Source organism: Nelumbo nucifera, chromosome 7, assembly GCF_055504915.1.
Source record: "Nelumbo nucifera cultivar China Antique chromosome 7, China Antique-T2T, whole genome shotgun sequence".
NCBI classification, from domain to species: Eukaryota; Viridiplantae; Streptophyta; class Magnoliopsida; order Proteales; family Nelumbonaceae; genus Nelumbo; species Nelumbo nucifera.
Genome location: NC_142655.1, coordinates 6,734,091 through 6,757,278, shown reverse-complemented (window position 1 = coordinate 6,757,278; position 23,188 = coordinate 6,734,091). Strand labels below are relative to the sequence as shown.

Here is a 23,188-nt window from a genome sequence, read left to right as displayed (position 1 = left end):
TTAATGGGCCTAATCCTGTTTAATGATTTAAGTAATCTGGGTGTCCCATCACTAATCAGGGGCATCCCAGTAATTTTTTGTACCTTGTACTATATTCATCTATAAATAAAGGACTGGTCGACTGGCTAGTACAGTTCGACATTCTCTTCAGTTCTGTGGTTCTCTTCTCTTCTTTGCTACTTCGAGTATAGCTCTTCAGATTACATGGTATCAGAGCATTAGCTCCTTCCTGGTTTCAGCAGGCACACTCTCTTCTCTTGCTGTCTTTTCATCTTCTCTCTTCCTTTTCTGGGTTGCTGCAGTGAAGACCTAGGAGTGTAAGAGAGTAAAGCAAGTTCGAACCTAGGGTTTCTCTTGGTTGTAGGACTCAAGGGAAGTAAGACCCAGAAGTAGATGTCCTACTAGATTATCTCCAGCAAATAGTAGCTATTGGGCTACTAAGAGAGGTCTGTATAGGACAGACCTAGTTGAGGACTGATTTCAGCAGTCCTAGCACTAGCCGAAAGGGGGAGAGCTTCCTCTACAGTTGCAGCTTCATGCTCCAGCAAGACTTGCGCAGAACAAGTGGTAAAGACTTAGCCTTCTCTACAGTTGCAGATTCGTGCCCTAGCAATACTTGCGCAGAACTGTGGTAACTTCAGTTACAGATTTTCTTCAGGTCGGTTATCAGTCCTACTTTGTGAACTTCAGTTACTGCACTGCACAGTTACTTCAGGTCACAGAACAAGCCCTAACTGAAGTAACTTCAGTTACTAGCACTGTGAACTGGTTCAGTTACAGCCCCTTACTTGCTACTTCGGCCAGTCCTAAACAGCACTGCACAGTACCCGAACTGTGAACACTTCTACCAGCACTGTGACCACTTCGGCCAGTCCTAAACAGAACCACCTACAGCACTGTGAACAACTCTTGGACTGAAGTCAGGATGTCCTCACTATCTGGTGAAGTTTCCTCTAGAGATAACAGACCTGTTACAAGGTCCTCAAACCTGGAAAACCCTAATCTGCACAGCTTGCAGATTACAAGTGTGCTGCTAGATGAGTATAACTTCAGAGAGTGGTCTGTCTCAGCAATGCTGTTCATTACCTCTCGTGAGCTCACAGGCTATTTGGATGGAGACAAGAAACAACCAGAAATTGGCAGTCCTGAATACACCGTGTGGCGCAAGGAAAATGCCACAGTCATGTCTTGGTTGCTGGCCTCTATGACTCCTAGGGTGGCCAGAACTGTTCATCACTTCCCCACGGCTGCTAAAATTTGGGAGAAAGTATCTAAGACATATGGCCAGAAAAAGAACAATGCTAAAATCTACAGACAGAACCAAGACATTGTAGCCCTAAGGCAAGGAGACATGTCCGTGGCAACCTACTTTGCAACACTGGAAGGCCTCTGGGAAGAGCTTGACCACCATTTGATTTTGGATTGGGAAAATGCCAATGATAAGGGGAGGCATGATAAGCAGATTGAGGAGGACAGAGCCTTCAAGTTTCTGGCGGGTCTTGACCCTTGTATATGAAGGTATAAGGTCACAGATTCTAGGGAGAGATGAACTACCTGAGCTTCACCATGTCTACTACCTGGTGAGGAATGGAGAAGTAAGGAGAAAGGAGATGCAAGTTGACTCCCAGACACAGTCAACAGAACTACCTAGAGAACATTCAGCCTTAGTCTCCACTAAGGGGAATAGATTTTCAGACAAGAAGTCACTCAAGTGTATACATTGTGGTGGTGAGAAACACACAAAGGAGAAATGTTGGGTCTTGTACCCTCATCTGAAGCCAGCTGCTCTGAGAAAGGACAAAAGGTAACATAAGGGCCACACAGCAAGTGGGAATCTTGCCACCAACAACAGTAGTGACAACTCACAGAGTACTCAGACAGTGTCATCTTCCACTGCAAGGCAGGCTGCCGACTCCTCTGGACCAAGTACTTCGGGCTTCACAGCTAGTGAGGTAGAGGTTCTCAGTCAGGCATTAGCCCATCTGAAGAACAATTCTTTAGCTTCCACCTCTCTTGCCAAATCAGGTACAACCTCTGCATTTAGTGCATCTAGTTCCATTAATTCTACCTCTTGGGTGATTGATTCCGGAGCCACTGACCATATGACACATATGTCCTCCTTATTCTCTACATATCATTTGTTGTCTGGCCAGGATAAGATGAGAGTAGCTGATGGGTCCCTCTCCACCATCTTTGGAAAGGGGGTGGTTGACCTAAGCAAGGATCTCTCTCTTAAATCAGTCCTACATGTTCCTAGTCTTACCTCAAATCTGTTGTCTGTTTCAAAGCTTACAAAAAACTTTAACTGCAGTATAACTTTCTTTCCTTCTCATTGTGTCTTCCAGGACAGATTGACGAGGAGAACGATTGGGAGTGGTCATGAGTATGGGGGCCTCTACTATTTTGATGAAAATGTCAGCCCAGCCTTGCAAACTTCTACTACTAGTCCGGAATGTGTGGAGTCAATAGCTAGGCTGCACTTGTGGCATGCTAGGCTAGGTCATTTGTCCTTTACTTCCTTAGCAATGTTGTTTCCCGAATTATGTAAGGACATTCCGAGTCAGAGTTTAATTTGTGATGTGTGTCAAATGTCAAAACAATGTAGATCAATGTATCCAATTTCTAGTAATGAAATTCAAGCCCCTTTTGATTTGGTTCATTCTGATGTTTGGGGTCCTTCACCCATTGTTTCCATTGATGGCTTCCATTACTTTATCAGTTTTATTGATCATTATTCTCAGTGCACTTGGATTTATCTGTTGAAAGGACGTGATGAAGTTCCCCGGATAACTATGATGTTTTGCAAGATGGTTGAAACACAATTTGATAAAAAGATCAAGCAATTCCATTCAGACAATGCAGCTGAATACTTTGAAAGATCCTTGAACTCGTTCATGGAAGATGCAGGCATGTTACATCAATCATCATGTGCTTACACCCCTCAACAAAATGGGGTCGCTGAGCGAAGAACAGGCATCTATTGGAGACAGCTCGAGCCCTTCTTTTCTAGCACAATGTGCCCAAGCAATATTGGTCTCAAGTTGTTCTCATTGCACCATACCTGATAAATCGGATGCCATCTAAGGTATTGGGTATGAAGACCCCTTTCTCTGTTTTGTGTTCCACTCTTCCAGAATTTCCTATTCCCCCGCGGGTTTTTGGCTGTACATGCTTCATACATGTGAAGGATCCAAAGAAGACCAAACTGGATCCTAAGGCTACAAAGGGAATATTTTTGGGGTACTCTCCTACGCAGAAGGGGTATAAGTGTTATGATCCTGTCTCCAAGAAAAAATATGTCACCAGGGATGTAGTCTTTTTTGAGTCTCAATCCTATTTCCAGTCTTCTCAAAATCCTCTTCAGGGGGACAGTAGTGGGTTGGAAGAGGATTCTCATTCTCCCTTCTTTTTTGTTCCCATTTCATCACCTTCCACTACTACTAGCTGTAACATTCCAAGTCAACCTAGTGAGACTTCCACTGTGCCAGTTGCTTCTCCAGATTCGGCTGATGCTTCTGAAGGTTCCAGTAAACAAGAGAAAGAGATACTTACATACAGTAGAAGGAAGATGGCCCCTCAACCTCATGATTGCAACCAGTTGAACTCAGATCAATCTGTCTCTACAATCCAAGGTAATTCTGACTCACTCAATTCAGATTTGGATCTTCCTATTGCTCTCCGTAAGCCTGTTCGTTCTTGTACCACTCGGCATCCCATAGCCGATTATGTTTCTTACTCACACTTATCCCCTGCCTATCATTCCTTTGTGTCTGCTCTTTCCTCTGTATGTGTCCCTTCCAGGTATTCAGAGGCGGCATCTGATCCAAGGTGGAAAGAAGCCATGAATGAGGAGATGAAAGCCCTAATGAAAGCAAGGACGTGGGAATTGGTGGACCTGCCAGAGGGGAAAGGCACTGTTGGGTGCAAGTGGGTATTCACAGTAAAGCACAGGGAAGATGGGTCAATTGAGAGGTACAAGGCTAGACTTGTGGCAAAGGGATTTACACAAAAGGAAGGAATTGACTACAAGGAAACCTTTGCCCCAGTAGCAAAGCTCAACACAATCAGGGTTCTACTGTCACTAGCAGCAAAATTCTCTTGGGAACTTCATCAGCTGGATGTGAAGAATGCCTTCCTAAATGGTGATCTTCATGAAGAGGTATTCATGGAACCCCCACCTGGATATGATGTTGGAAAGAAGGTATGTAAACTAAGGAAAGCATTATATGGTTTGAAACAATCTCCCCGGGCATGATTTGAGAGACTTTGTTTGGCCATGAAGAAAGTAGGGTACACTCAGAGCAGTGCAAATCATACATTGTTTACAAGGAGACAGGATGACAAACTTACAGCACTCATTGTGTATGTGGATGATATGGTGATTACTAGAAATGATGTGAAAGAGATGAAGAGGCTGAAGGAGTTCTCATCTTCAGAATTTGAGATCAAAGACCTGGGAAATCTAAGATACTTTCTTGGAATTGAAGTTGCTAGATCAAGAGAAGGAATCTACATATGTCAAAGAAAGTATGTGCTAGATCTCCTAGAGGAAACAGGCATGATGGGGTGCAGGCCAGCAGACACTCCAATAGAACCAAGCCATGGATTACAAGAATCAATGGGTGAGGAAAACTATGACAAGGAAAGGTACCAAAAGTTGGTAGGAAAACTGATATACTTATCCCTTACTCGGTCAGACATTGCCTATGCAGTGCATGTTGTCAGTCAATTCATGCACTCGCCAAAGACCCCTCATATGAGAGCAGTGGAAAGAATCCTCAGATACTTGAAGACTTGCCCAGGGAAACGAATTCTATTCAGAAAAAACAACAGACTTGAAATTGAAGCCTACACTGATGCTGATTGGGCTGGGTCTGTTGGAGACAGAAAATCAACCTCAGGTTACTGTACATTCTTGGGAGGAAACCTAGTCACATGGCGCAGTAAGAAGCAAAATGTTGTGGCTAGATCAAGTGCAGAAACAGAATACCGGGCTATGGCACACGGGGTTGCTGAACTCTTATGGCTCAAGACTCTCCTTAATGAGCTTGGTATCAAGACTAAGGGTCCTCTCAAGCTGTATTGTGATAATAAAGCTGCTATCAACATTGCCAACAATCTTGTGCAGCATGACAGGACAAAACATATTGAAATTGATTGACACTTTGTCAGAGAGAGAATTATTTCAGGAGAACTCCGTGCCTTATACTCCATTAGAGATGCAGATTGCAGATGTATTAACTAAAGGGCTGGCATCAACGAAGTTCAGGGACATACTTGGCAAGCTAAACATGATTGATATCCATGCTTAGCTTGAGGGGGAGTGTTAGAATGTTAGAGTAATGTTCGGCTGATAAGAGTTCTTATTAGCCCATTCTTATGTTTAACTTATCTTGTAACTGGGCCTGTGTTAATGGGCCAAATCCTGTTTAATGATTTAAGTCATCTAGGTGTCCCATCACTAATCAGGGGCATCCCAGTAATTTCTTGTACCTTGTACTATATTCATCTATAAATAAAGGACTGGTCGACTGGCTAGTACAGTTCGACATTCTCTTTAGTTTTGTGGTTCTCTTCTCTTCTTTGCTACTTCGAGTATAGCTCTTCAGATTACACAGTCCTTCCATGTATAATTGTCTTTAGTTGGGGTTATTTCTGGTTTACTTTGGGTGGTGGGTGCATAGGGTATTTCTAGAATTCCTAGAGCTCAAACTTGTACTTTTTCTTTTTTATGATCAACAAGAAACAAAATTTTATTACTATAATAAGATGAAGGTCTAAGTGTAGACAAGTCCTCTTGTAGAGATAAGGAGTCCTATCTTTACCTATTGAACATCAATTTGCTTTGTTTACAATTAAGACCAGAACACTTGTTCCCTCCACACCCCTTGCATTGCTAAATTATCTGCCAAGCTGTTAGCTTCCCTTGTGATCCAAGAAACCTTCACCTCCAGAACAAGGATTGCATTAAAAGGTGAGAAGGCACCCACAAAAATGCAAGTCACCAAAACCCAACCAAGTCTCCCAACATGAAACTTTCTAAACCAAAACCAAAAACAACCCCCAGAAATCCAAAACCAATTCCAGCCAAAGAGCCTTCAAACTAATGACAAAAAGAAAGAAGATGGCCCATTCAGAAAATGAGCCCCAGCAAACCACAACCATGAAACAAAGATCACTTCCAACCCTAACCTCTACCTAACAAAAGAGACACCCAACTCCAATCCAAACCCCAACAAGAAACCCCTTAAAACCCCAGCTTAATTGTAACAATGCATTTTCTGCTTCTTGGCTTTCATAATTTTCTTGAAAGGACCACCCCCTATTAATTCGCTTCCAGGTGGTTTTAGGCTCTAAAATCTATAGCCCGAGCTTTAGAAAAAGATGCCAAACAAGTTATACCCGACTTTTCATAAGTAATGGTATTATTGAAAGAACAAGAAGATAGACAAAGCTTTTCATACTCCTCAAGGGTATGGATATCATCTCCTCTTCCTCTTCCTCTTCCCATTCCTACTATCGAGATTTCCCTACTGGCTACCAAAGTTGAGGCTCCTAAACAACCGCCAATTCGCAAAGTATACTCTTGCTCCAACTTCTAATGCACCACCATTGCTCATCTATCTCCTTCCTATTGAAAGTTTGTCTCTTGCTTCTCTTAACTTTGTTCCTAGGGCTGTTTAGGAAGCTCTTGTCTTACCAGATTGGAAGAAGGCAATGGATTAGGAATTTAGTGTTCTTGAAGCTAATAATACTTTGGATCTCATTTCTCTCCCTCCAGGAAATAAGGTGGTAGGTTGTCACTGGATTTACACAATTAAGCATTGGCTAATGATAGTGTGGATAGGAAATAAAGCATGCTAGTTTCTAAAGGTTATACGCGGACTTTTGGCATTGACTACATTGACACCTTCTCTCCTGTTGCCAAGATGGTCTCTAATCTCTATATGTGTTATTATGTCCTTAGCTGCCTACTATGATTGGCAATTATTTCAGTTGGATGTCAAGAATGCCTTCCTCTATGGTGATCTTATAAAAGAAGTATATATGGAGCAACCTCCTGGGTATGTTGCTCAAGGAAAGGTTGGGAATGTGTGTAGATTAAAGAAGGAAATCTATGGGTTGAAACAATCACTACAAGCATGGTTTGGTCATTTTGGTAGTATGATACAACAATTTAGACTGCAGTAGTGTTGTATTGATCAATCAGTGTTTAGTAGAGATTCTCCTTTTGGTAAAATTATCTTTGCTATGTATATTAATGATATTATTATTATTATAGGAAGTAATACAAAGGGAATCAAGGAGTTGAAATACTTCTTGCAACAAGAATTTCAGACTAAGGACTTGGAACATTTGAGGTATTTTCTAGGCATTGTGGTAGCAATGTCGAAGTGGGGACTCTCTCTCACATAGAAAACTTTTAGAAGAGTAGAAAAGTTTGGACAACCTGTTTTGATATAAAAACTATAAAAGAAAGAAGAAAAGAAAAAGAAGAAAAGGTTTCATCTAAGAAAGAGAGAGGAGAGATAGAAGAGAATGGGAGAAGCTCAGAATTGGGTCGGGCCGCTCCTTTCATTAGATTATATACTCATAAATAAAAGAGAGTACAAAGAAAAGTATGCCCTTAGTAAGTCGGCTACTTGTGACAACTTAAAAAAGCACTCTTAACTTAAAACATAAACTAATGGGCCTAAGGCCCAATAACTCCCTAACTATGTCATATAAATAAAAACAAGTTATATCAGCCCAAAACTCAACAAGAAGAAATGGGATTACTAGGAGCAAAATCAGTGGACACTCCTATTGATCCAAATGTCAAGATATCTGATAGTAAGGGGGAGTTCCTAGATAACCCTCGAAGATATAGAAAACTAGTGGGGAAGCTCATTTATCTCACCATCACAAGGCCAAACATCTCCTTTACTGTGGGAATATTAAGTTAGTTTATGCAAAGTCCAAGGACAAATCAATGCAAAGGGTTGTTGCATAAGAAAAGGGAGAGCTATCTTGGGAGGGATACACAGATGTAGATTAAGTAAGATCCACTACTGACAAGAAGTCCACAGCAGGCTATTGTACATTTCTTGAAGGAAATGTGGTTACATGGAAAAGCAAAAAAGTAGACTGTAGTTGCCAAGAGCAGCACGCAGAAGTTAAATACAAAGCCATGGCAGATACAACTTGTGTGTTGGTTTGGCTAAAACGGCTATTATAGCAAAATGGTAGGAAGGCTTCAATTCCTATGAGAATATTTTGTGATAATCAAGCAACAAATCGCATTTCCTCTAACCCAGTATTTTATGAAAGAACTAAACATATAGAGGTGGAATGTCACTTTTCAAGGAGAAGGTCACAAGTAGAGAAATTATTACCCCATATGTGAAGTTAGAAGATCAGCTAGCCAACCTCTTTACTGAAGGTCTAACCCATGCTCAGATGGATCATATATGTAGCAAGTTGGAGTTTTATGATATATATATGCTCCAACTTGAGGAGGGTTAGTATTAGAGTCTTTTTATTTTCTTTATAACTAAGTGGTGGTTGTAACTGTTTTCCCTCTTTTTATTTCCTTTCACTTAAGAGCACTAGTGTAATTTTAACTTCCTTTATAATATTAACAAAAAAAGGGTGGCAGTTGGAGATCAGTTTATCGTGATCTCCTCTGCTTTGATCCTCATTCTTCTCCAAGTTCTCTTCTCTTTCTTTCATCTTCCCTTCTTTTTCTCCTTAATTCTGAATATTTTCTAGGTTGTGCCTTGCCTTCCCTATCATTTTCAGGTCTGATCAAAATGTACAGGAGTAATTTTTCATTTTGTTGGGAGCTGATCTCATCTGTAAACTTCTCAAGTACCTATGTTCATTTATCTAACATATCAAGCATGTCCTTGAAATAAATAAAATATTTTAATCAAAGATAATAGAATAATGATTCAAAAGAATATAGATAATGAAGAAATGCTCCATGCTTAACCACATAGCAGTTATATGTTGCAACTCTACCTCATTTCTATGACTTAATCAACTTTAAGACAGAACTCCGACAGTTTGAGCTTGTCTTACACTGCCGGTCTCAAACCCGAACAAAGGAGGGTTGTGTCAGCTTGGCATCCGGCACCAAAACTTTTGCCAAACTCTCATGATATGGCTCCTAATTTGTCTTTCCAATGCTCATACTAGGGAATTCTCCATAAATGACATGTTGCACCCTAACCCGAGTGTAGTGTTAAAAGGGCAAAGGTTTACTAGGATGGTCCCTGCAAATGACCTACCATGGCAACGTCAGTTGTGGTGTCAAATAGACAAGAGTTCTCACATCCTTCTGGACAAAGGTGGGTAAAGAAGCTAGTCCAAGAAACACGACTTCGTTGAACCACTTGGAATGTAGAAACATTGACAACAAAAACTATGGAATTAGTAGACACTATAAAGAGGAGAAGAGTTAATATTACATGCCTACAAGAAACTAAATGGAAGGGTAAAAGAGATAAACAATTTGATAGAAACAAAGTATGGTATACGAGAGAGGTAAATATCAGAAATGGTATAGTGATAATAGTAGATAAGGATTCAAAAAAATGAAGTGGTATATGTTAAAAGAATTGGGGACAAAATAATTTAATCAGACTTGTTTTAGGTGAGGAAATCATTAACATAATTAGTGCTTATGCACCTCAAGTGGGTTTAGAAGAAAACATTAAGAGACAATTTTGGGAAAACTTAGAAGGATTAATCCAAGAAATTCCAAACAAAGAAAAGATTTTTATAGGAGACTCAAATGGGCATGTAGAGAAAAGAAGTGTAGGATATGATATGGTGCATGGAGGATTTGGTTTTGGGGAAAGAAATAAATCAAGAGGTACAATATTAGACTTTCTAAAAGCTTATGACACAGCAATTTTAAACACCTTTTACCAAATGAAAGATGAACACTTGATAACATTTAAAAGTGGGTCAAACATAAGTCAAATAGATTTTTTTCCTTATGAGGAGAATTGAACAAATGATATATAAAGATTGCAAAGCTACTCCAGGAGAAAGCTAAGAACACAAATAGACTAGTGGTTGTAGATGTACGCATTAGGAAATTGAAGAGAAATAGGGAAGAAAATAGGCATCCAAGAATTAGATGAGAAAACATAAAAGGAGAAAATTTAACTCAGTTTAAAAACAAGTTGATAGTAGAAGGAAAACGGAATTTCGATGAAAAGACTAATGATGTGTGGCTTGAAATGGAAAACAACATAAAAAAAAGTAGAAAAGGATTTCCTAGGAGAATCTAAAGGAAAATGGGAAAGTACTAAAAAACTTGGTAGTTGAATGAAGAGGTTCAAAACATAATCAAATGAACATGAGCAATTGAGCATGTTACTAAGAATGTAAGACACTAGTGCAGAAAACTGCAAAACAAAACATAAAACCAAAAGAAATGAAGTTAAAAAGTGAATGAAGCTAAATATAGGGCATATGATGAACTTTATCATAAATTAAACATTAATTTATATAGCAAAAGATGAGATAGAAAGGAAAAGCAGAGATATAACCAATGTTAGGTGCAATAAAGAGGAAGATCAAAGAGTCTTAACAAAAGATGAGGAAATCAAGCTAAGATGGAAAAACTACTTCAAAAAATTATTTAATGAACAATAGGGAGAGGATACTAATGGAGGAGAATCTAGCAATACTAATAGTGTTAAAAATAATGTGTGCATTCGTAGAGTTAGACCTACTAAAGTAAAAGAGGCACTAAATAAGGTGAAGAAAAGAAAGGCATTAGGATTTGATGGGATTCCAATAAAGGTATTGAAAGGTATGGGAGAGGTAAGCTTGTTATTGCTAACCAAACCTTTCGATAAGATAGTGAAAGAAAAGAAAATGCCTAATGATTGGAGAAACAATAGTATGATGCCTATATTTAAGAACAAAGGGGATATACAAAGTTGTAATAACTAACAGGGGATTAAACTCATGAACCACAATATGAAACTTTGGAAGAGAATTATTGAGCAAAGATTACAACTTGAAGCAAGTGTTTCTGAGAACCAATTTGGCTTTATGCTAGGCAGATCAACCACAGAACCTATATTTATTATGCAATGATTTATAGAAAAATTTAGAATGAAGAAAAAAGATCTTCATATGGTATTCATTGTTATAGAAAAGGCAAATGATAAAATTCTTAGAAAAATAATATGTTGGGTCTTTGAAAAGAAAGGGGCTCAAAACAGGTATATAGACCTAATTAAGGATATGTATGAGGGGGCAACAACCAATATTACAATACTAGTGGGAGATGCTTCAAATATTACAATTACTATGGGTCTTTAGTAAGGTTCAGCACTTAGCCCTTATCTATTTGCACTAATCATTGCTGAATTGACTAAATATATTTAGAGTTAATCTCTCTCTTTTCTATTCCTCGTACTGTCTTGTACTTCCTTACTTTTATTTATTTAGTAATGACTGAGTATATGACATATAAATTTAGTAATAATATGACTAAAACAAAGATTATCTCTCCCTTTTCTATTCCTTGTATTGCCTTGCTTTTATTAATTTAATAAATTAGTTATGTTACTAATAAAAAATAGTAACAATAGGAGTGTAAATCAAGATACACATAGAATTGGAGAAGAGATAACTCAATGTGACCATTTCCGGTACCTTGGTTCAATAATTCATAACAAGGGAGAGATTGAGGAGGATGTCACCCAAAGAATTAGAACAAGATGGGCAAAATGGAGGGGTGCATCTAGACTTTTATGTGAAAGCGAATTCCACTTAGATTAAAAGGAAAAATCTATAAAACAGTTGTGAAAGCCAGTTATGTTGTATGGAGCAAAGTATTGAGCTATCAAGAAACAACATATCTAGAAAATGAATGTGGCAGAAATGCAAATGCTAAGATTGATCTGTGGAAAAACTACAAAGGATAGGACTAGGAATGAAGTTATGCATAGGAACCTAAGCATCTCTAATAGGTGATAAAATGAGGGAGAGTAGACAAAGAAGGTTTCGGCACGTGTATGGAAGACCATCAACTGCACCAGTTAGAAGAAATGATTTATTACACATTGAACGGGCTAGAAGTGCTCGGGAAAAGGGCATGGAAAGAAATAGTAAGAAATGATTTAAGCACTAATCATTTAACAGTGAATATGGCTTTAAATAGAATGGATTGGAAAAACAAGATTCATGTAGCCGACCCCATATAGTTCGGATAAGGCATGAAACAACTTTGGGACAACAAACCTATAACAACATTAGTTCATATTTTCATTTCTAGTTTTTTCCTATATTTTCCAGCTGAAGTATCATTTCATTAATTACTAGAAGAGTACCACTCATTTCACCATTCACACATACTCATTAATCATAATGAAACAAATACTGAAGCAAGAAATCAGTACAGATTATTTATCCCAGAAGAATAGATTGATTGTGTTGAAGACAAATTTTTGCACACCTGTACTGAATTTATGGTATGGGTGAGCTTCTGTGCATAGATGTTTCTGAAGCTATAAAAAATAAATCAATGGAGCAAAAAATAAAATTAGCCCATGAAATATATATGTATATATACAGATATATGCACTAAAGGGGTCAAAAAAAGGGCAGGGAAAGCCCTATGATATGGGTTCCAATGCATTATGTGCATGTCATATGTCAATGTCAAGAAGGAAAATTTTCTTCATTCTTTTACTAAAATCAATAAATTTTTTATTTTTTTGAAAGGTGAAGTATATTTGTATTAATTAGTATAACAAAACTACAAGGGTCTTCCTGTACAATTTCTTTTTTTGAATAATAAAAGAAAAAATTATTAAAAAGACCAGCTACAGGGTGATAAGGCAGCACTCAACCAAACCACAAAACAAACTAAACTAAAGAAAAATATACAAGAAGAAACAGAAACAACCCTCCCCTTCTGAACACTTCATTAGTCTTCTCCTTCAAAAAACTCTTCCCAACCATCTTCTTCCTCATTTCATGCCTCTACCCCTACCCCTGCTGAGTTACTCTTTAATCTTTCTTCCTTCCTGCCTTTTTCAAAAGCTTCAAATTCTCTTCTTGCAAAGTCCTCTCTGCCCCAAAAAAACAGGCCTAAACTCTTTCCCTCCTTTACATTCCTCTCAGCCAAAACTCTCAATCTCCACTCCTTTCTTCTCCACCTTGCTAAGTAAAATCTCCTCACCATCTCCCTTCTCACCACCACAGCCACCTTCTTCTCTGGCACTGAAATTAGTAAGGAACTTTCTTCTTAAGAAACCAACATCTGGGACTCTGCCAACTGAATCCTGAACCCCCCAAAACCTCTCCCCTCAGCAGTCTTATTCAAAGCTTTGGCCTTTGATCCTCTTTTCCTGTAGACTCTCCAGAACTTGTTCGTGGGACCTGTCCCAACTAGACCTTCTTTCAGTCTTGAAAATATTTTAGTGGCATGAACTACGAGAGACTTACTACAGATCTGATCATGCTTCAAAACCTCCAGATGACATATCCACATATTCAAGGACCCTTAAAAAATCACATCCAAAAAAGAAGATAACTCTGCCTTCCCTGAAATAGCGTGTAAGTTAGCCATCCTCAGAGCCTCGATTGTGCCATTAAAAAGGGTTGTCTTCTCCAGACCTCTTGTATTCTCTTCTTCTCTCTTCTATTACCCACCACAGACCTTTCTTTTTCTTATTCTTATGAGTTATTCTTATGCAGTCTTCGGACCAGCTGACTACATAACGAATTAAAAAGGGCTGGTTGATCACATCCTTGAGTCCTGGTTGCTGGAGTTTTTGGTGCTGGGTTGCTGCCCAAGTAGTAGTCTTGGAGATCCATCCCAAAAACAGGAAGAACCAGAAACAAGAAGAGATAGGACTGAAAAGATTTCTTTATTTTTTTTTTACCAATAACAGAATTTCATTAGATTTTTTAAAAAAGAATTACAAGAAGAGGAGAGGTAAACTTTCTTAACTCTCCTCAAGGAAATTTACTATTACAATTTATTCCTGTTGAGGATTTTACAGTTATTAGCTTGTTTTTATTTATTGTTTGTTTAGTTAGATGGGACCATAGCCCATTATTTAGAAGTTGATAGAGTAGTGGTTTTCTGTTTCATGTAAGTTGTTTGCATCAGCCGTCCTATTAAGGGCATATTTGTCTTTGTACATGTTTTTTTACTCAAAGTGTAAAATACTAATGGAAGAGGGCATCCAGCATTACTGCCTTCTCTTCCTTTCTTCATTCTTTCTCTTCTTCTTCTCTTCTCTCTCGAAACTCTTCCTCTCTTCCTCTTCTTTCTATATTTTTTATTTTTCTACTGATATCTACTTGGTATCAGAACCAAATTAGGCTTCCTTAAGGCTGATTCATGCAGTCTTAAATCAGCCAACTGCATGAGGGAGTAGAGGTAAAGATTCTGTATTACACATGCAGGGTGGAGATATTTGGCAGAGCAGGTTAGCTTGACAAAGCAGAGAAATTGATCAAGGGGATGCCCTTTGAGCCTGATATAACCTAGTCTCCCCCTGAACATGTTTCAACTCTGACACTTGAACCAAAATTGGTTGTCATGATTAGAAGCCATGGTCTCTGAAGTGGTTGTGAATCCGGAAGGATATATTCACGATAGACTCAGGGTCTTGAATAGGAATTTGGTTAGGCATTTTGTGAATTCTTATCCAGACAAAGAGAGTATTGGTGACTGGGCTAATTCTACTTGGCATCCAAGGAAGCCGATCCAGGTCAGGAAGTTGAATGTCGGCTTTTTCTTTTCATGTTCAATAGTTAAGCAGAGGAAGGTGATATTTTGAGGAAGGAACATAACCAGGTTCAATCTCCGGAACTTAGAATTGGGTGATGGAATCCCTTGGTTGGTGAAATCAGAGATTTGGGTCCTATAAGTTTGATCTGGATAAACATTTTTGGAATTCCCTTACATGCTTGATGTTTCCAAACTTTTAAAGCAGTGGGGGATGTTTGCAGGAGATTCATATTTGTGGATTCTCAAACGATTAACCGGAGGAGTGTTGCTGCTGCTCATATCCTAGTTGAAGTCAACAAGATTCATATGGTCCCATCTTCTCTTGTCCTTCGCTATGCTGGAGAATGCTATGATTTAAGACTTGGAGTTAAAGGCTCATACCCAATGAGATGGTTTGAAAATCTAGGTTCAAACTGGGAGGAACTGAGCATGAACCCTCAGACAAAAGCTGCAAATGGTGGGAAGATGAACAGACTGCTCGAAAGAGGGCCCGAGGTTGAAGACAAGGGCATCGTCAGAATTATAGAGAATGCCAGTCCGGGCTTGATAGGTTCTAATAATAATGACTCCAGGAAGATTTCAAGAGGTGGACTGAATGGTGGGGCCCATCTGAATTGGACTGAGAAACGTAATGAAGTGGGAGCCTCTTTCGATGAGGAAGGAGGCTGTTGGTGGAGATTTTAATGAGGGGACACGTGGAGGGCCAGAATAAGGAGAGGGTGGGGCAAGGTAAAGATTCAGGAAGTTTCTGTAAAGAGACTGGGCCGAATGGGACCTAGCATCTTCTTTTGTAATATCTTTTATTTTATTGTTGGCTAATGGGCCACTCTTAATGGGCCTGTTATTTTTTTCTGTTTAATCTCTTTATGTTACTGCCTACCTGGCCGCCCACTTAAGGGCATATTTGTCATCACTCTAATTTTTAATTCTTAATAAAAAAGGGTTAGAGGAGAAAGGGGAGATAATTCGACTACTTCTTCTCCTTCCTTCTCTTTTCGCCATCTTCTTCTCTTGTATTGCTGCTCTTACTTCTCTTCTTCCTTTCTTCTAATCTTCAAATTTACACCTAATATTTGAGGACTAATTTGCATCTTGGTATCAGAGCAGGTCTATTTCTTCCTTTTTCTCTTTCTTCTTTTCCCATACACCCTTAGATTAAGAGAGTGTATGGAGAGATAGGTTCTCTATAGTACAGAGGATCTCTGGCCTAGTTGGTAGAGGGTTTGGAGAGTTTAAATCTGGTTGGATATTGCCAAGAAACGGTGCTGTTCTGTTGCTGCCCAAAACCCTAGCCGATTAGAGATTTTCGAAGGTACCGGGTAAAGGTGAAGCTTGGGTGTGGCGCTTTGTGCTTGGGAGGTGTCTTGTGACTCCTAAAGGAGGGCGGTTCAGGTTTGGAAGAGATTGGGAAGGTCTGGTAGGAGCGGCTGCATCTTCTCTCTTCCTCCCCAACAGCTAGACGGAGTAAAACCCTAGTTTTCAAGCATCTGAGTTCTGGTTTGACTTCGAGTAAGTTTATATAGACAAAATTTCTGGTTTTTTTTATTTTCGTTTGATTGATGAAGACATACGGAAGTGAGTTCAAGCAAGTGCCGGTTTCAGACCTTGGCTCGGTAGATTCCGTTTTGACTGGTGTAACCACAATCAAGCTAGATGGGACAAATTATCTTGCTTGGGCACAGTCTATAAGAATTTATGTCTGTAGTAGAGGAAAACTCGGGTATCTCACAAGTAGTAAAGTGAAACCCGAAGAGACAGACCCTGAATTTGAAAAATGGATACAAAAGAACTATACTGTCATAGGATGGTTGGTCAATTCTATGCAACCTCGTATAAGTCAGCACAATCTCTGGATGTCTTCGGCTAAGGAGATATGGGACAGTGTTATTGAGACCTATTCACAGAAATTGAATGTAGCCAGAGTATATAAGTTGAAAAGTGATGTGAAGAACCTAAGACAGGGGGAGAAGAGTGTAGCAATCTACTACTCTATACAGAAATCCCTATGGCAAGAAATTGATGTTATGGAGACAGTTGTATGGGAGAGTAAGAATGATGCTGAAATGTATAGAAAGTTGGTGGAGAGAAATAGGGTGTTTGAATTTCTCATTGGACTCAACCCTGAGTTTGACATCATTAGGCAAAATATCTTGGCCAGAGATGAGGTTACTCTTTCACAGGCATATGCTATGATAAATAGTGAGGACAGTAGATGGCAGGTTCAGTTGCAGGGTCCACCTACAGAACATTTTGCACATGCTAGAATGAAGCCAAAGGGCCCTATTGAGAAAAAGAAGCAGATATGTGAATATTGTAAGAAACAGAGGCATACAAAGGACACTTGCTGGAAGCTTCATCCTGAGCTTCTCCCTGATAGGTTTAAGAATAACAACGGCTCTAAGAAGGGCAGTCAGGTAGGAAAACCTAAGACAGCTAATGTTGCTACAGTACCTGAAGGGGGAAATAAGGAGAGTGAAGAGAAATCAACCATTGAGCAGTTGGCAGCAATGAAGGCAGATTTTGAAAAGTATGGGAGGCTCCTAAATCACTTGGAAGCTACGGTTTCTTCAGCTAACCCTTCCAACAACACATCATCTTCATCAGCATTTGCTCACTCAGGTATTCGTGCTTTTGCAAATCATGCTTCAGTTTCAAGTAATCATAAAATCCCTTGGATTATTGATTCCGGTGCATCAGACCATATGACCAGCCTATCTAATCTTTTCTGCTCATACCACCTTCTCTCTAGCAAAGAGAAAATATCCCTTGCTGATGGGTCTCTTGCTCCTGTCTCTGGTAAAGAAGATATAAAGACCTCTGACACCCTTTATTTATCATCTGTCCTTCATGTCTCTAAACTTAATACAAACCTTTTATCTGTTAGCAGCTTAACTAAATCCATGAATTGCAGCATAACCTTCTTTCCCACTCATTGTGTTTTTCAGGACCTGCAGTCTCAGAGGATGATTGGGAGTGGCCATGAGGCAAACGGGATATACTTGCTGGACACACCGGATCGAGGTTTGGGACCCACCTCATGGAGTTGCCTTAGAGTCAGTTTTGTCAGAGTCTGTTAACAAAATTTTGTTATGTCACTTTTGATTTGGTCATTTGTCATTTTCTGCTTTTAGTCATTTGTTTCCAAATATGTTTAAGGGAGTGTCTTTATCGAGTCTTCATTGTAAGTCGTGTGAACTGGCAAAGCATTGTAGACATTCCTATTTAGTAAGCAATAAAAGATCACTTTCTCCTTTCCATATTGTTCACTCTGACATGTGGGGGCCATATCATTTGCCAACTATGGGGGGTTACAGGTAATTTATCCTTTTTATTGATGACTATTCGCGTTACACTTGGATTTATCTCATGAAATCCAGGGATGAAGTACCAACTATTGTGCAAAAATTTCATGAACTCATCCTCACCCAATTTAACACTCGTATCAAAATATTCCGTTCTGATAATGCTATGGAGTATTTTGAGAGAACTCTCTCCACCTATCTTGAAACTTTTGGGGTTATTCATCAAAGTTCTTGTTCCTACACTCCACAATAAAACGGGTAATGACACTCAAGAGGTCAATAAACTAAAAGGATTTCTCAACTCTGAATTTGAGATCAAGGATTTGGGAGATCTTCGGTATTTTTTGGGCATTGAAGTTGCTAGATCGAAAGATGGTATCTTCATTTCTCAGTGTAAATATGTCCTTAACCTCCTTGCAGAGACTGGTAAACTTGGAGCTAAACCAATCTCCACTCCTATTGATCCTAATCATAAGCTTTCTACTACAGATGGTGAGCTTTTATCTGATAAGGGGGTGTTTCAGAGACTACTTGGGAAGTTGTTATATCTTTGCATGACTCGGCCAGATATTTCCTATGCAGTAAGTGTTACTAGTCAATTTATGCATTCTCCCAGAGATACTCATTTAGCTGCTGCAGTAAGGGTTCTGTGTTACTTGAAAGGTACACCAGGGAAAGGTATTCTATTTGCTAAACATGGACACATGAAGCTGGAAGCTTTCACTGATGCCGATTGGGCAGGATGTATTGATGATAGGAGATCCACCTTAGGTTATTGTGCTCTGGTTGCAGGGAACATTGTGTCATGGAGGAGTAAGAAACAGTCTGTAGTTGCTAGATCCTCAGTTGAAGCAGAATATAGGGCAATGGCACATGGTGTGTCAGATTTATTGTGGCTACGATCCCTTTTAGAAGAATTGGGGGTTGACTACGAGAAGCCAATGATACTCTATTGTGACAACCAAGCAGCTATCAACGTTGCACATAATCATGTTCAACATGATAGAATTAAGCACATTGAGGTTGATAAACATTTTATAAGGGAAAGAGTTTCCTCAGGGAAAGTTTGTTTGCCATTCATCACATCAGAAGAGCAACTGGCTGATATCTTGACCAAGGGAGTTCCAAGAGGGAAAATGACACACTATATAAATTGACATCTATGCTCAGCTTGAGGGGGTGTGTAAAGAGACTAGGCCAAATGGGCCCTAGCATCTTCTTTTGTAATATCTTTTATTTTATTGTTGGCTAATGGGCCTATTATTTCTTTCTGTTTAATCTCTTTATGTTACTGCCTACCTGGCCACCCAATTAAGGGCATACTTGTCATCACTCTAATTTTTAATTCTTAATAAAAAAGGGTTAGAGGAGAAAGGGGAGATAACTCGAATACTTTTTCTCCGTCCTTCTCTTTTCGCCATCTTCTTCTCTTGTATTGCTGCTCTTACTTCTCTTCTTACTTCTCTTCTTCCTTTCTTCTAATCTTCAAATTTACACCTAATATTTGAGGACTGATTTGCATCTGTTTCCAATGCTAGATAAAGAAGAGGTGGCTTGGGAGGGTAAGGGGACCGAAGTTTCAAAAGGGGCCCATGCCTTGAATTTAATAATAAAGAATTTCAAAAACCGATTTAGAGCTTCATTCTTAAAGGCTAACAGAAAATACTTATAACTTCAAATGTCAAAAGCAAAGGAAGCTGAGGTGAAGAAAATCGAGCAACAAGCAAGAAGTCAATAAAGAAAGATGCGTTTAGGAGATTTTCAAGTCTATTTCAATTGGGAAGAAGACTGATCCAAACAAAGATAAGGCAAATGATAAAGAAGAGGCTTTACGAATTGACTCTGATGATGGTTGTGCCTTGGTTTGCTACAATCCTATGGTGGATGACTTGGTGGTAGCCTCAAAAGTAGAGGAAGACAAGGGGTCTGAAGTCATTTCTGTTCAAGAAGGTGACTGTAACTCTAGTGAGCAGTTCGGTAAGGCCGTAGGGGAAGGCTGTGAGGAAGTGGAGATTGGTTTGAGGGAAGAGGAGGAAGGTGCAACGAGGATTAAAGCATGGTTTCAAATGTCGCTAATGTTGCCCAACATATGTCGATGTCGAGGCTCACCGACATGAAAATGGATGGTAATATAAAAATTACATTATTTCGGTCGACATTTCCTATATTTCAGAAATGTCGACCAAATCGGTCCAAATAACCAAAACAGATGCAGTTTTTCCTATTATGTCAACAGGATGTAGACTAATGTCGACAGGTTGTCAACTAATTTCGACAAGATGTCGACTAATGTACATTAATAATATTTCCATTAATAATTTCTATTTAATATTTCAAACAAAATACTTATAAAAAAGAATTAACAAAATATAAAAACAAAAGAATAAATTAATTACTTTATAATATAAAACATAAAATATTTTTCAAGTAATAAAATATTAACTAGTTAGTATTTTTTTAAATATTTATTAAAATCAGAAAATGTTTATTAAATTTTATAATAAATTATATTCTTCATTTAATATAAAAAATCAGAATAAATTTAATAAATTTTATACTAAATCATAATTTATTATAAATTTAGTACTAAAAATCATAATAAATTCATTAAGTTATATAAGAAATCAGAATTTATCATAATCTTAATACTACAAAAAGGAGAATCAGTTTATTAAATTTATAATAAAACATAATGTATTATAACTTTAATATTTAAAAAATCAGAATAAATATATTTCTATTTACTAGTGTGAAATAAATACATTAGAATTTATAATAAATCAGAATTAAAAATAAGAAAAGAAAATATCAGATAACCTTGTAAAAACATCAAAATGCATAATAAATCAGTAAATCATCATTTACTAAATTGTTATTGATCTTAGTTTCTTAGCATTATATAATGGTTGGGAATAAGATAATAGTCTAGAAATATGTATTCATACTTCTTTTATCATCTTACAAAATATCTTTGCATATTTCCACATATTTCATAATATTTCCACAATGTCTCTAATTTTTACAATATTTCCCCACGACATTTCCGACATTTCCAACATATGTCCTATATTTTGGTAAGCGACATTTCCATTGACATCAACATTTTAAACCTTGGATTAAAGAGGGTGAGGCAGAAAGAGTGGTGGAAGGAGAAGAAGTGAGACTGGTTGAGAATGTGGTTTGTAGGGACTGCAACCAGGCAAGGAGATCAAATGCTGATCTTTCTTACTCTGAAGAGGTGGTGATAAGCAGGTCAAGAGTGGACCTAGGCCGAAGAAGAAAGATAGTTGGGAAGTCCTTGGATGCTGGGGAGATAGTGGTTGCCAAGAAACCTTGATCTTCAAGAAATCCCCACATTATTCATGTTACCAAAGTTTTCTCTTGGCTGAAACTCAGTTTGGTGGGGGCAGGACCTACAAAAATCTTCAAGAAGGTATATAAGAGAAAAGGTGTGAAGAAAGCTAGGCCGATTATAGACGACGAAGGTGGGACTGGATCTCGGATTATTGGCAGCCATGATACTCAGGAGGGTGGCTTTCAACAGGGTGAGGAGATTAAAGCCGCAAGGTAATTCTCTTGTATGGAAATGTTGAATTCGATCTCTAAAAAAAAAGGTGGAAAGGAGGCATGCCAATTGAGGAAATTGCTGAAAGGGATGTAGAGGTTGGTAAGAAGCATGGAATGTTCTTTTGGGGAGGGAAGGGATTAGCTAGGAAAGCCTTCAAGGAGTTTGAGAGAAAGAGGAAAGAAGAGAAGTTAAAGAAAGTGATTACCGGGGGAGGGGGGAGAAGTGGAATGAAGAAGACAAAGGTCAAGAGGAAGGTCTCGAGAAGGATTGAGGAGAGGCTTGTTTTCTTCAGCTTCCAGTTTTGAATTGAAGGTGTACGGGAATCTTTTGGTCCAGGGCATAGTGGCTTTTGCTGCTTTTGTTTTGGTTGGTGTTTCTTTAAGGTCTAGAGTGTGTTTTTTTATTTTGGTGTTAGTAGTTGTTTAGAGTGCTTAGTGTCTGTCTTTTCCTCTCGGGTGATTCCTTATCATCTTTCTCATTGTATTCTTTCTTTTCTGTTTTGAATTTAATTATTACTTTTTGTTAAGAGTTAGCCGAATGAGGGGTAGATTAGTCTTTTCCAGCCACTTTAAGTTATGTGCTTATGTGACAGTTCTAATTAGACTTCCTGTCCCATACTTAAGTGGGGCCAGTTTAGTCTTTGTACTTAATTAAACCCCTAATCCATATTATGGTCGAACGGTAGGGTTTAGCCTACTATGTTCGACTGTTCTCTTCTTCTTCTGCTCTTCTCCTGGTTCGAACTACTGTAGCTACAGGACAAACATGGTATCAGAGCAAGACGTTGCTCTCTAAATCTCCTCCCCTGCTCCTCTCTGTTCGTGACCTCATTTTTTTTCTTCTTTCTGGGCTGAAAATGGAGAACACGGATTCGACCTAGGTCTGAGAACACTTCAGTCCTTCCTCTGCGCAGAACTTGACTGTTTTTCAAGAAAAACCTTCAGAAGTGGATGGTCGAGTGAAGCTCTCCATCAGAGGTTGGATACCTTTTTTTTGTGCTGTTGGTATTTCTGGGTTGAAAGCCTTCAGAATCTGCTTGGACTGATCAGAACCTAGAGAACTAGGTTGTTTGTAGCCTTGGTTCTTGGAAAAAGGTCCAAGAACAGGCTGTGTTTACAGTGGCCGAATGGTGTAAGGGTATGTTTGACCCTTTTATGTGGGTCTGTAATTGTTTTGAAGCCTTTGTTGGTCACAAGTGACCCGAATTGAATGACAGGTTACTACAGTGGCAGTAGTTGATGTTTTCTTTGGACTTGCAGTGCCCTCTGAAAAAGCCAGACAGATCTGTACCATGTGTGACAGCTATGGTTGTGTGGTGGTGCTTGTGATGCTCAATCTCTATTGAGCAGCTTCAAGAGGGCTTGTATGTGGTTAGTGAGTTGCTAAATTAATGTCAATGTGATTCATGGTTTTGTGAAATCAGTAGTGGTGTGAACAAGAACAAAAGTTTGTGTACCTATCAACTGTGTCTGGGGACGACTGTAGTGTCTGGGACATCTGTGTGTTTGGGGACTGATTGATTGTGACTAGTTGTGAACAGTGGTGATTGATTGTGACTGG

The 23,188-nt window shown here is 38.8% G+C and overlaps 1 protein-coding gene across 4 annotated transcripts in view; it reads right to left on the bottom strand.

Annotated features, from left to right (window-relative positions):
- LOC104597372 (insulin-degrading enzyme-like 1, peroxisomal) overlaps window positions 1–23,188 on the bottom strand; it is a 128,400-nt gene that overhangs the window by 63,937 nt on the left and 41,275 nt on the right. For all 4 annotated transcript variants that reach the window (XM_010258842.3, XM_010258843.3, XM_010258845.3 and 1 more), the window contains exon 7: window positions 12,467–12,518. In XM_010258842.3, the coding sequence (XP_010257144.1) occupies window positions 12,467–12,518 (52 nt within the window). The remainder of the gene's footprint in view (window positions 1–12,466; window positions 12,519–23,188) is intronic.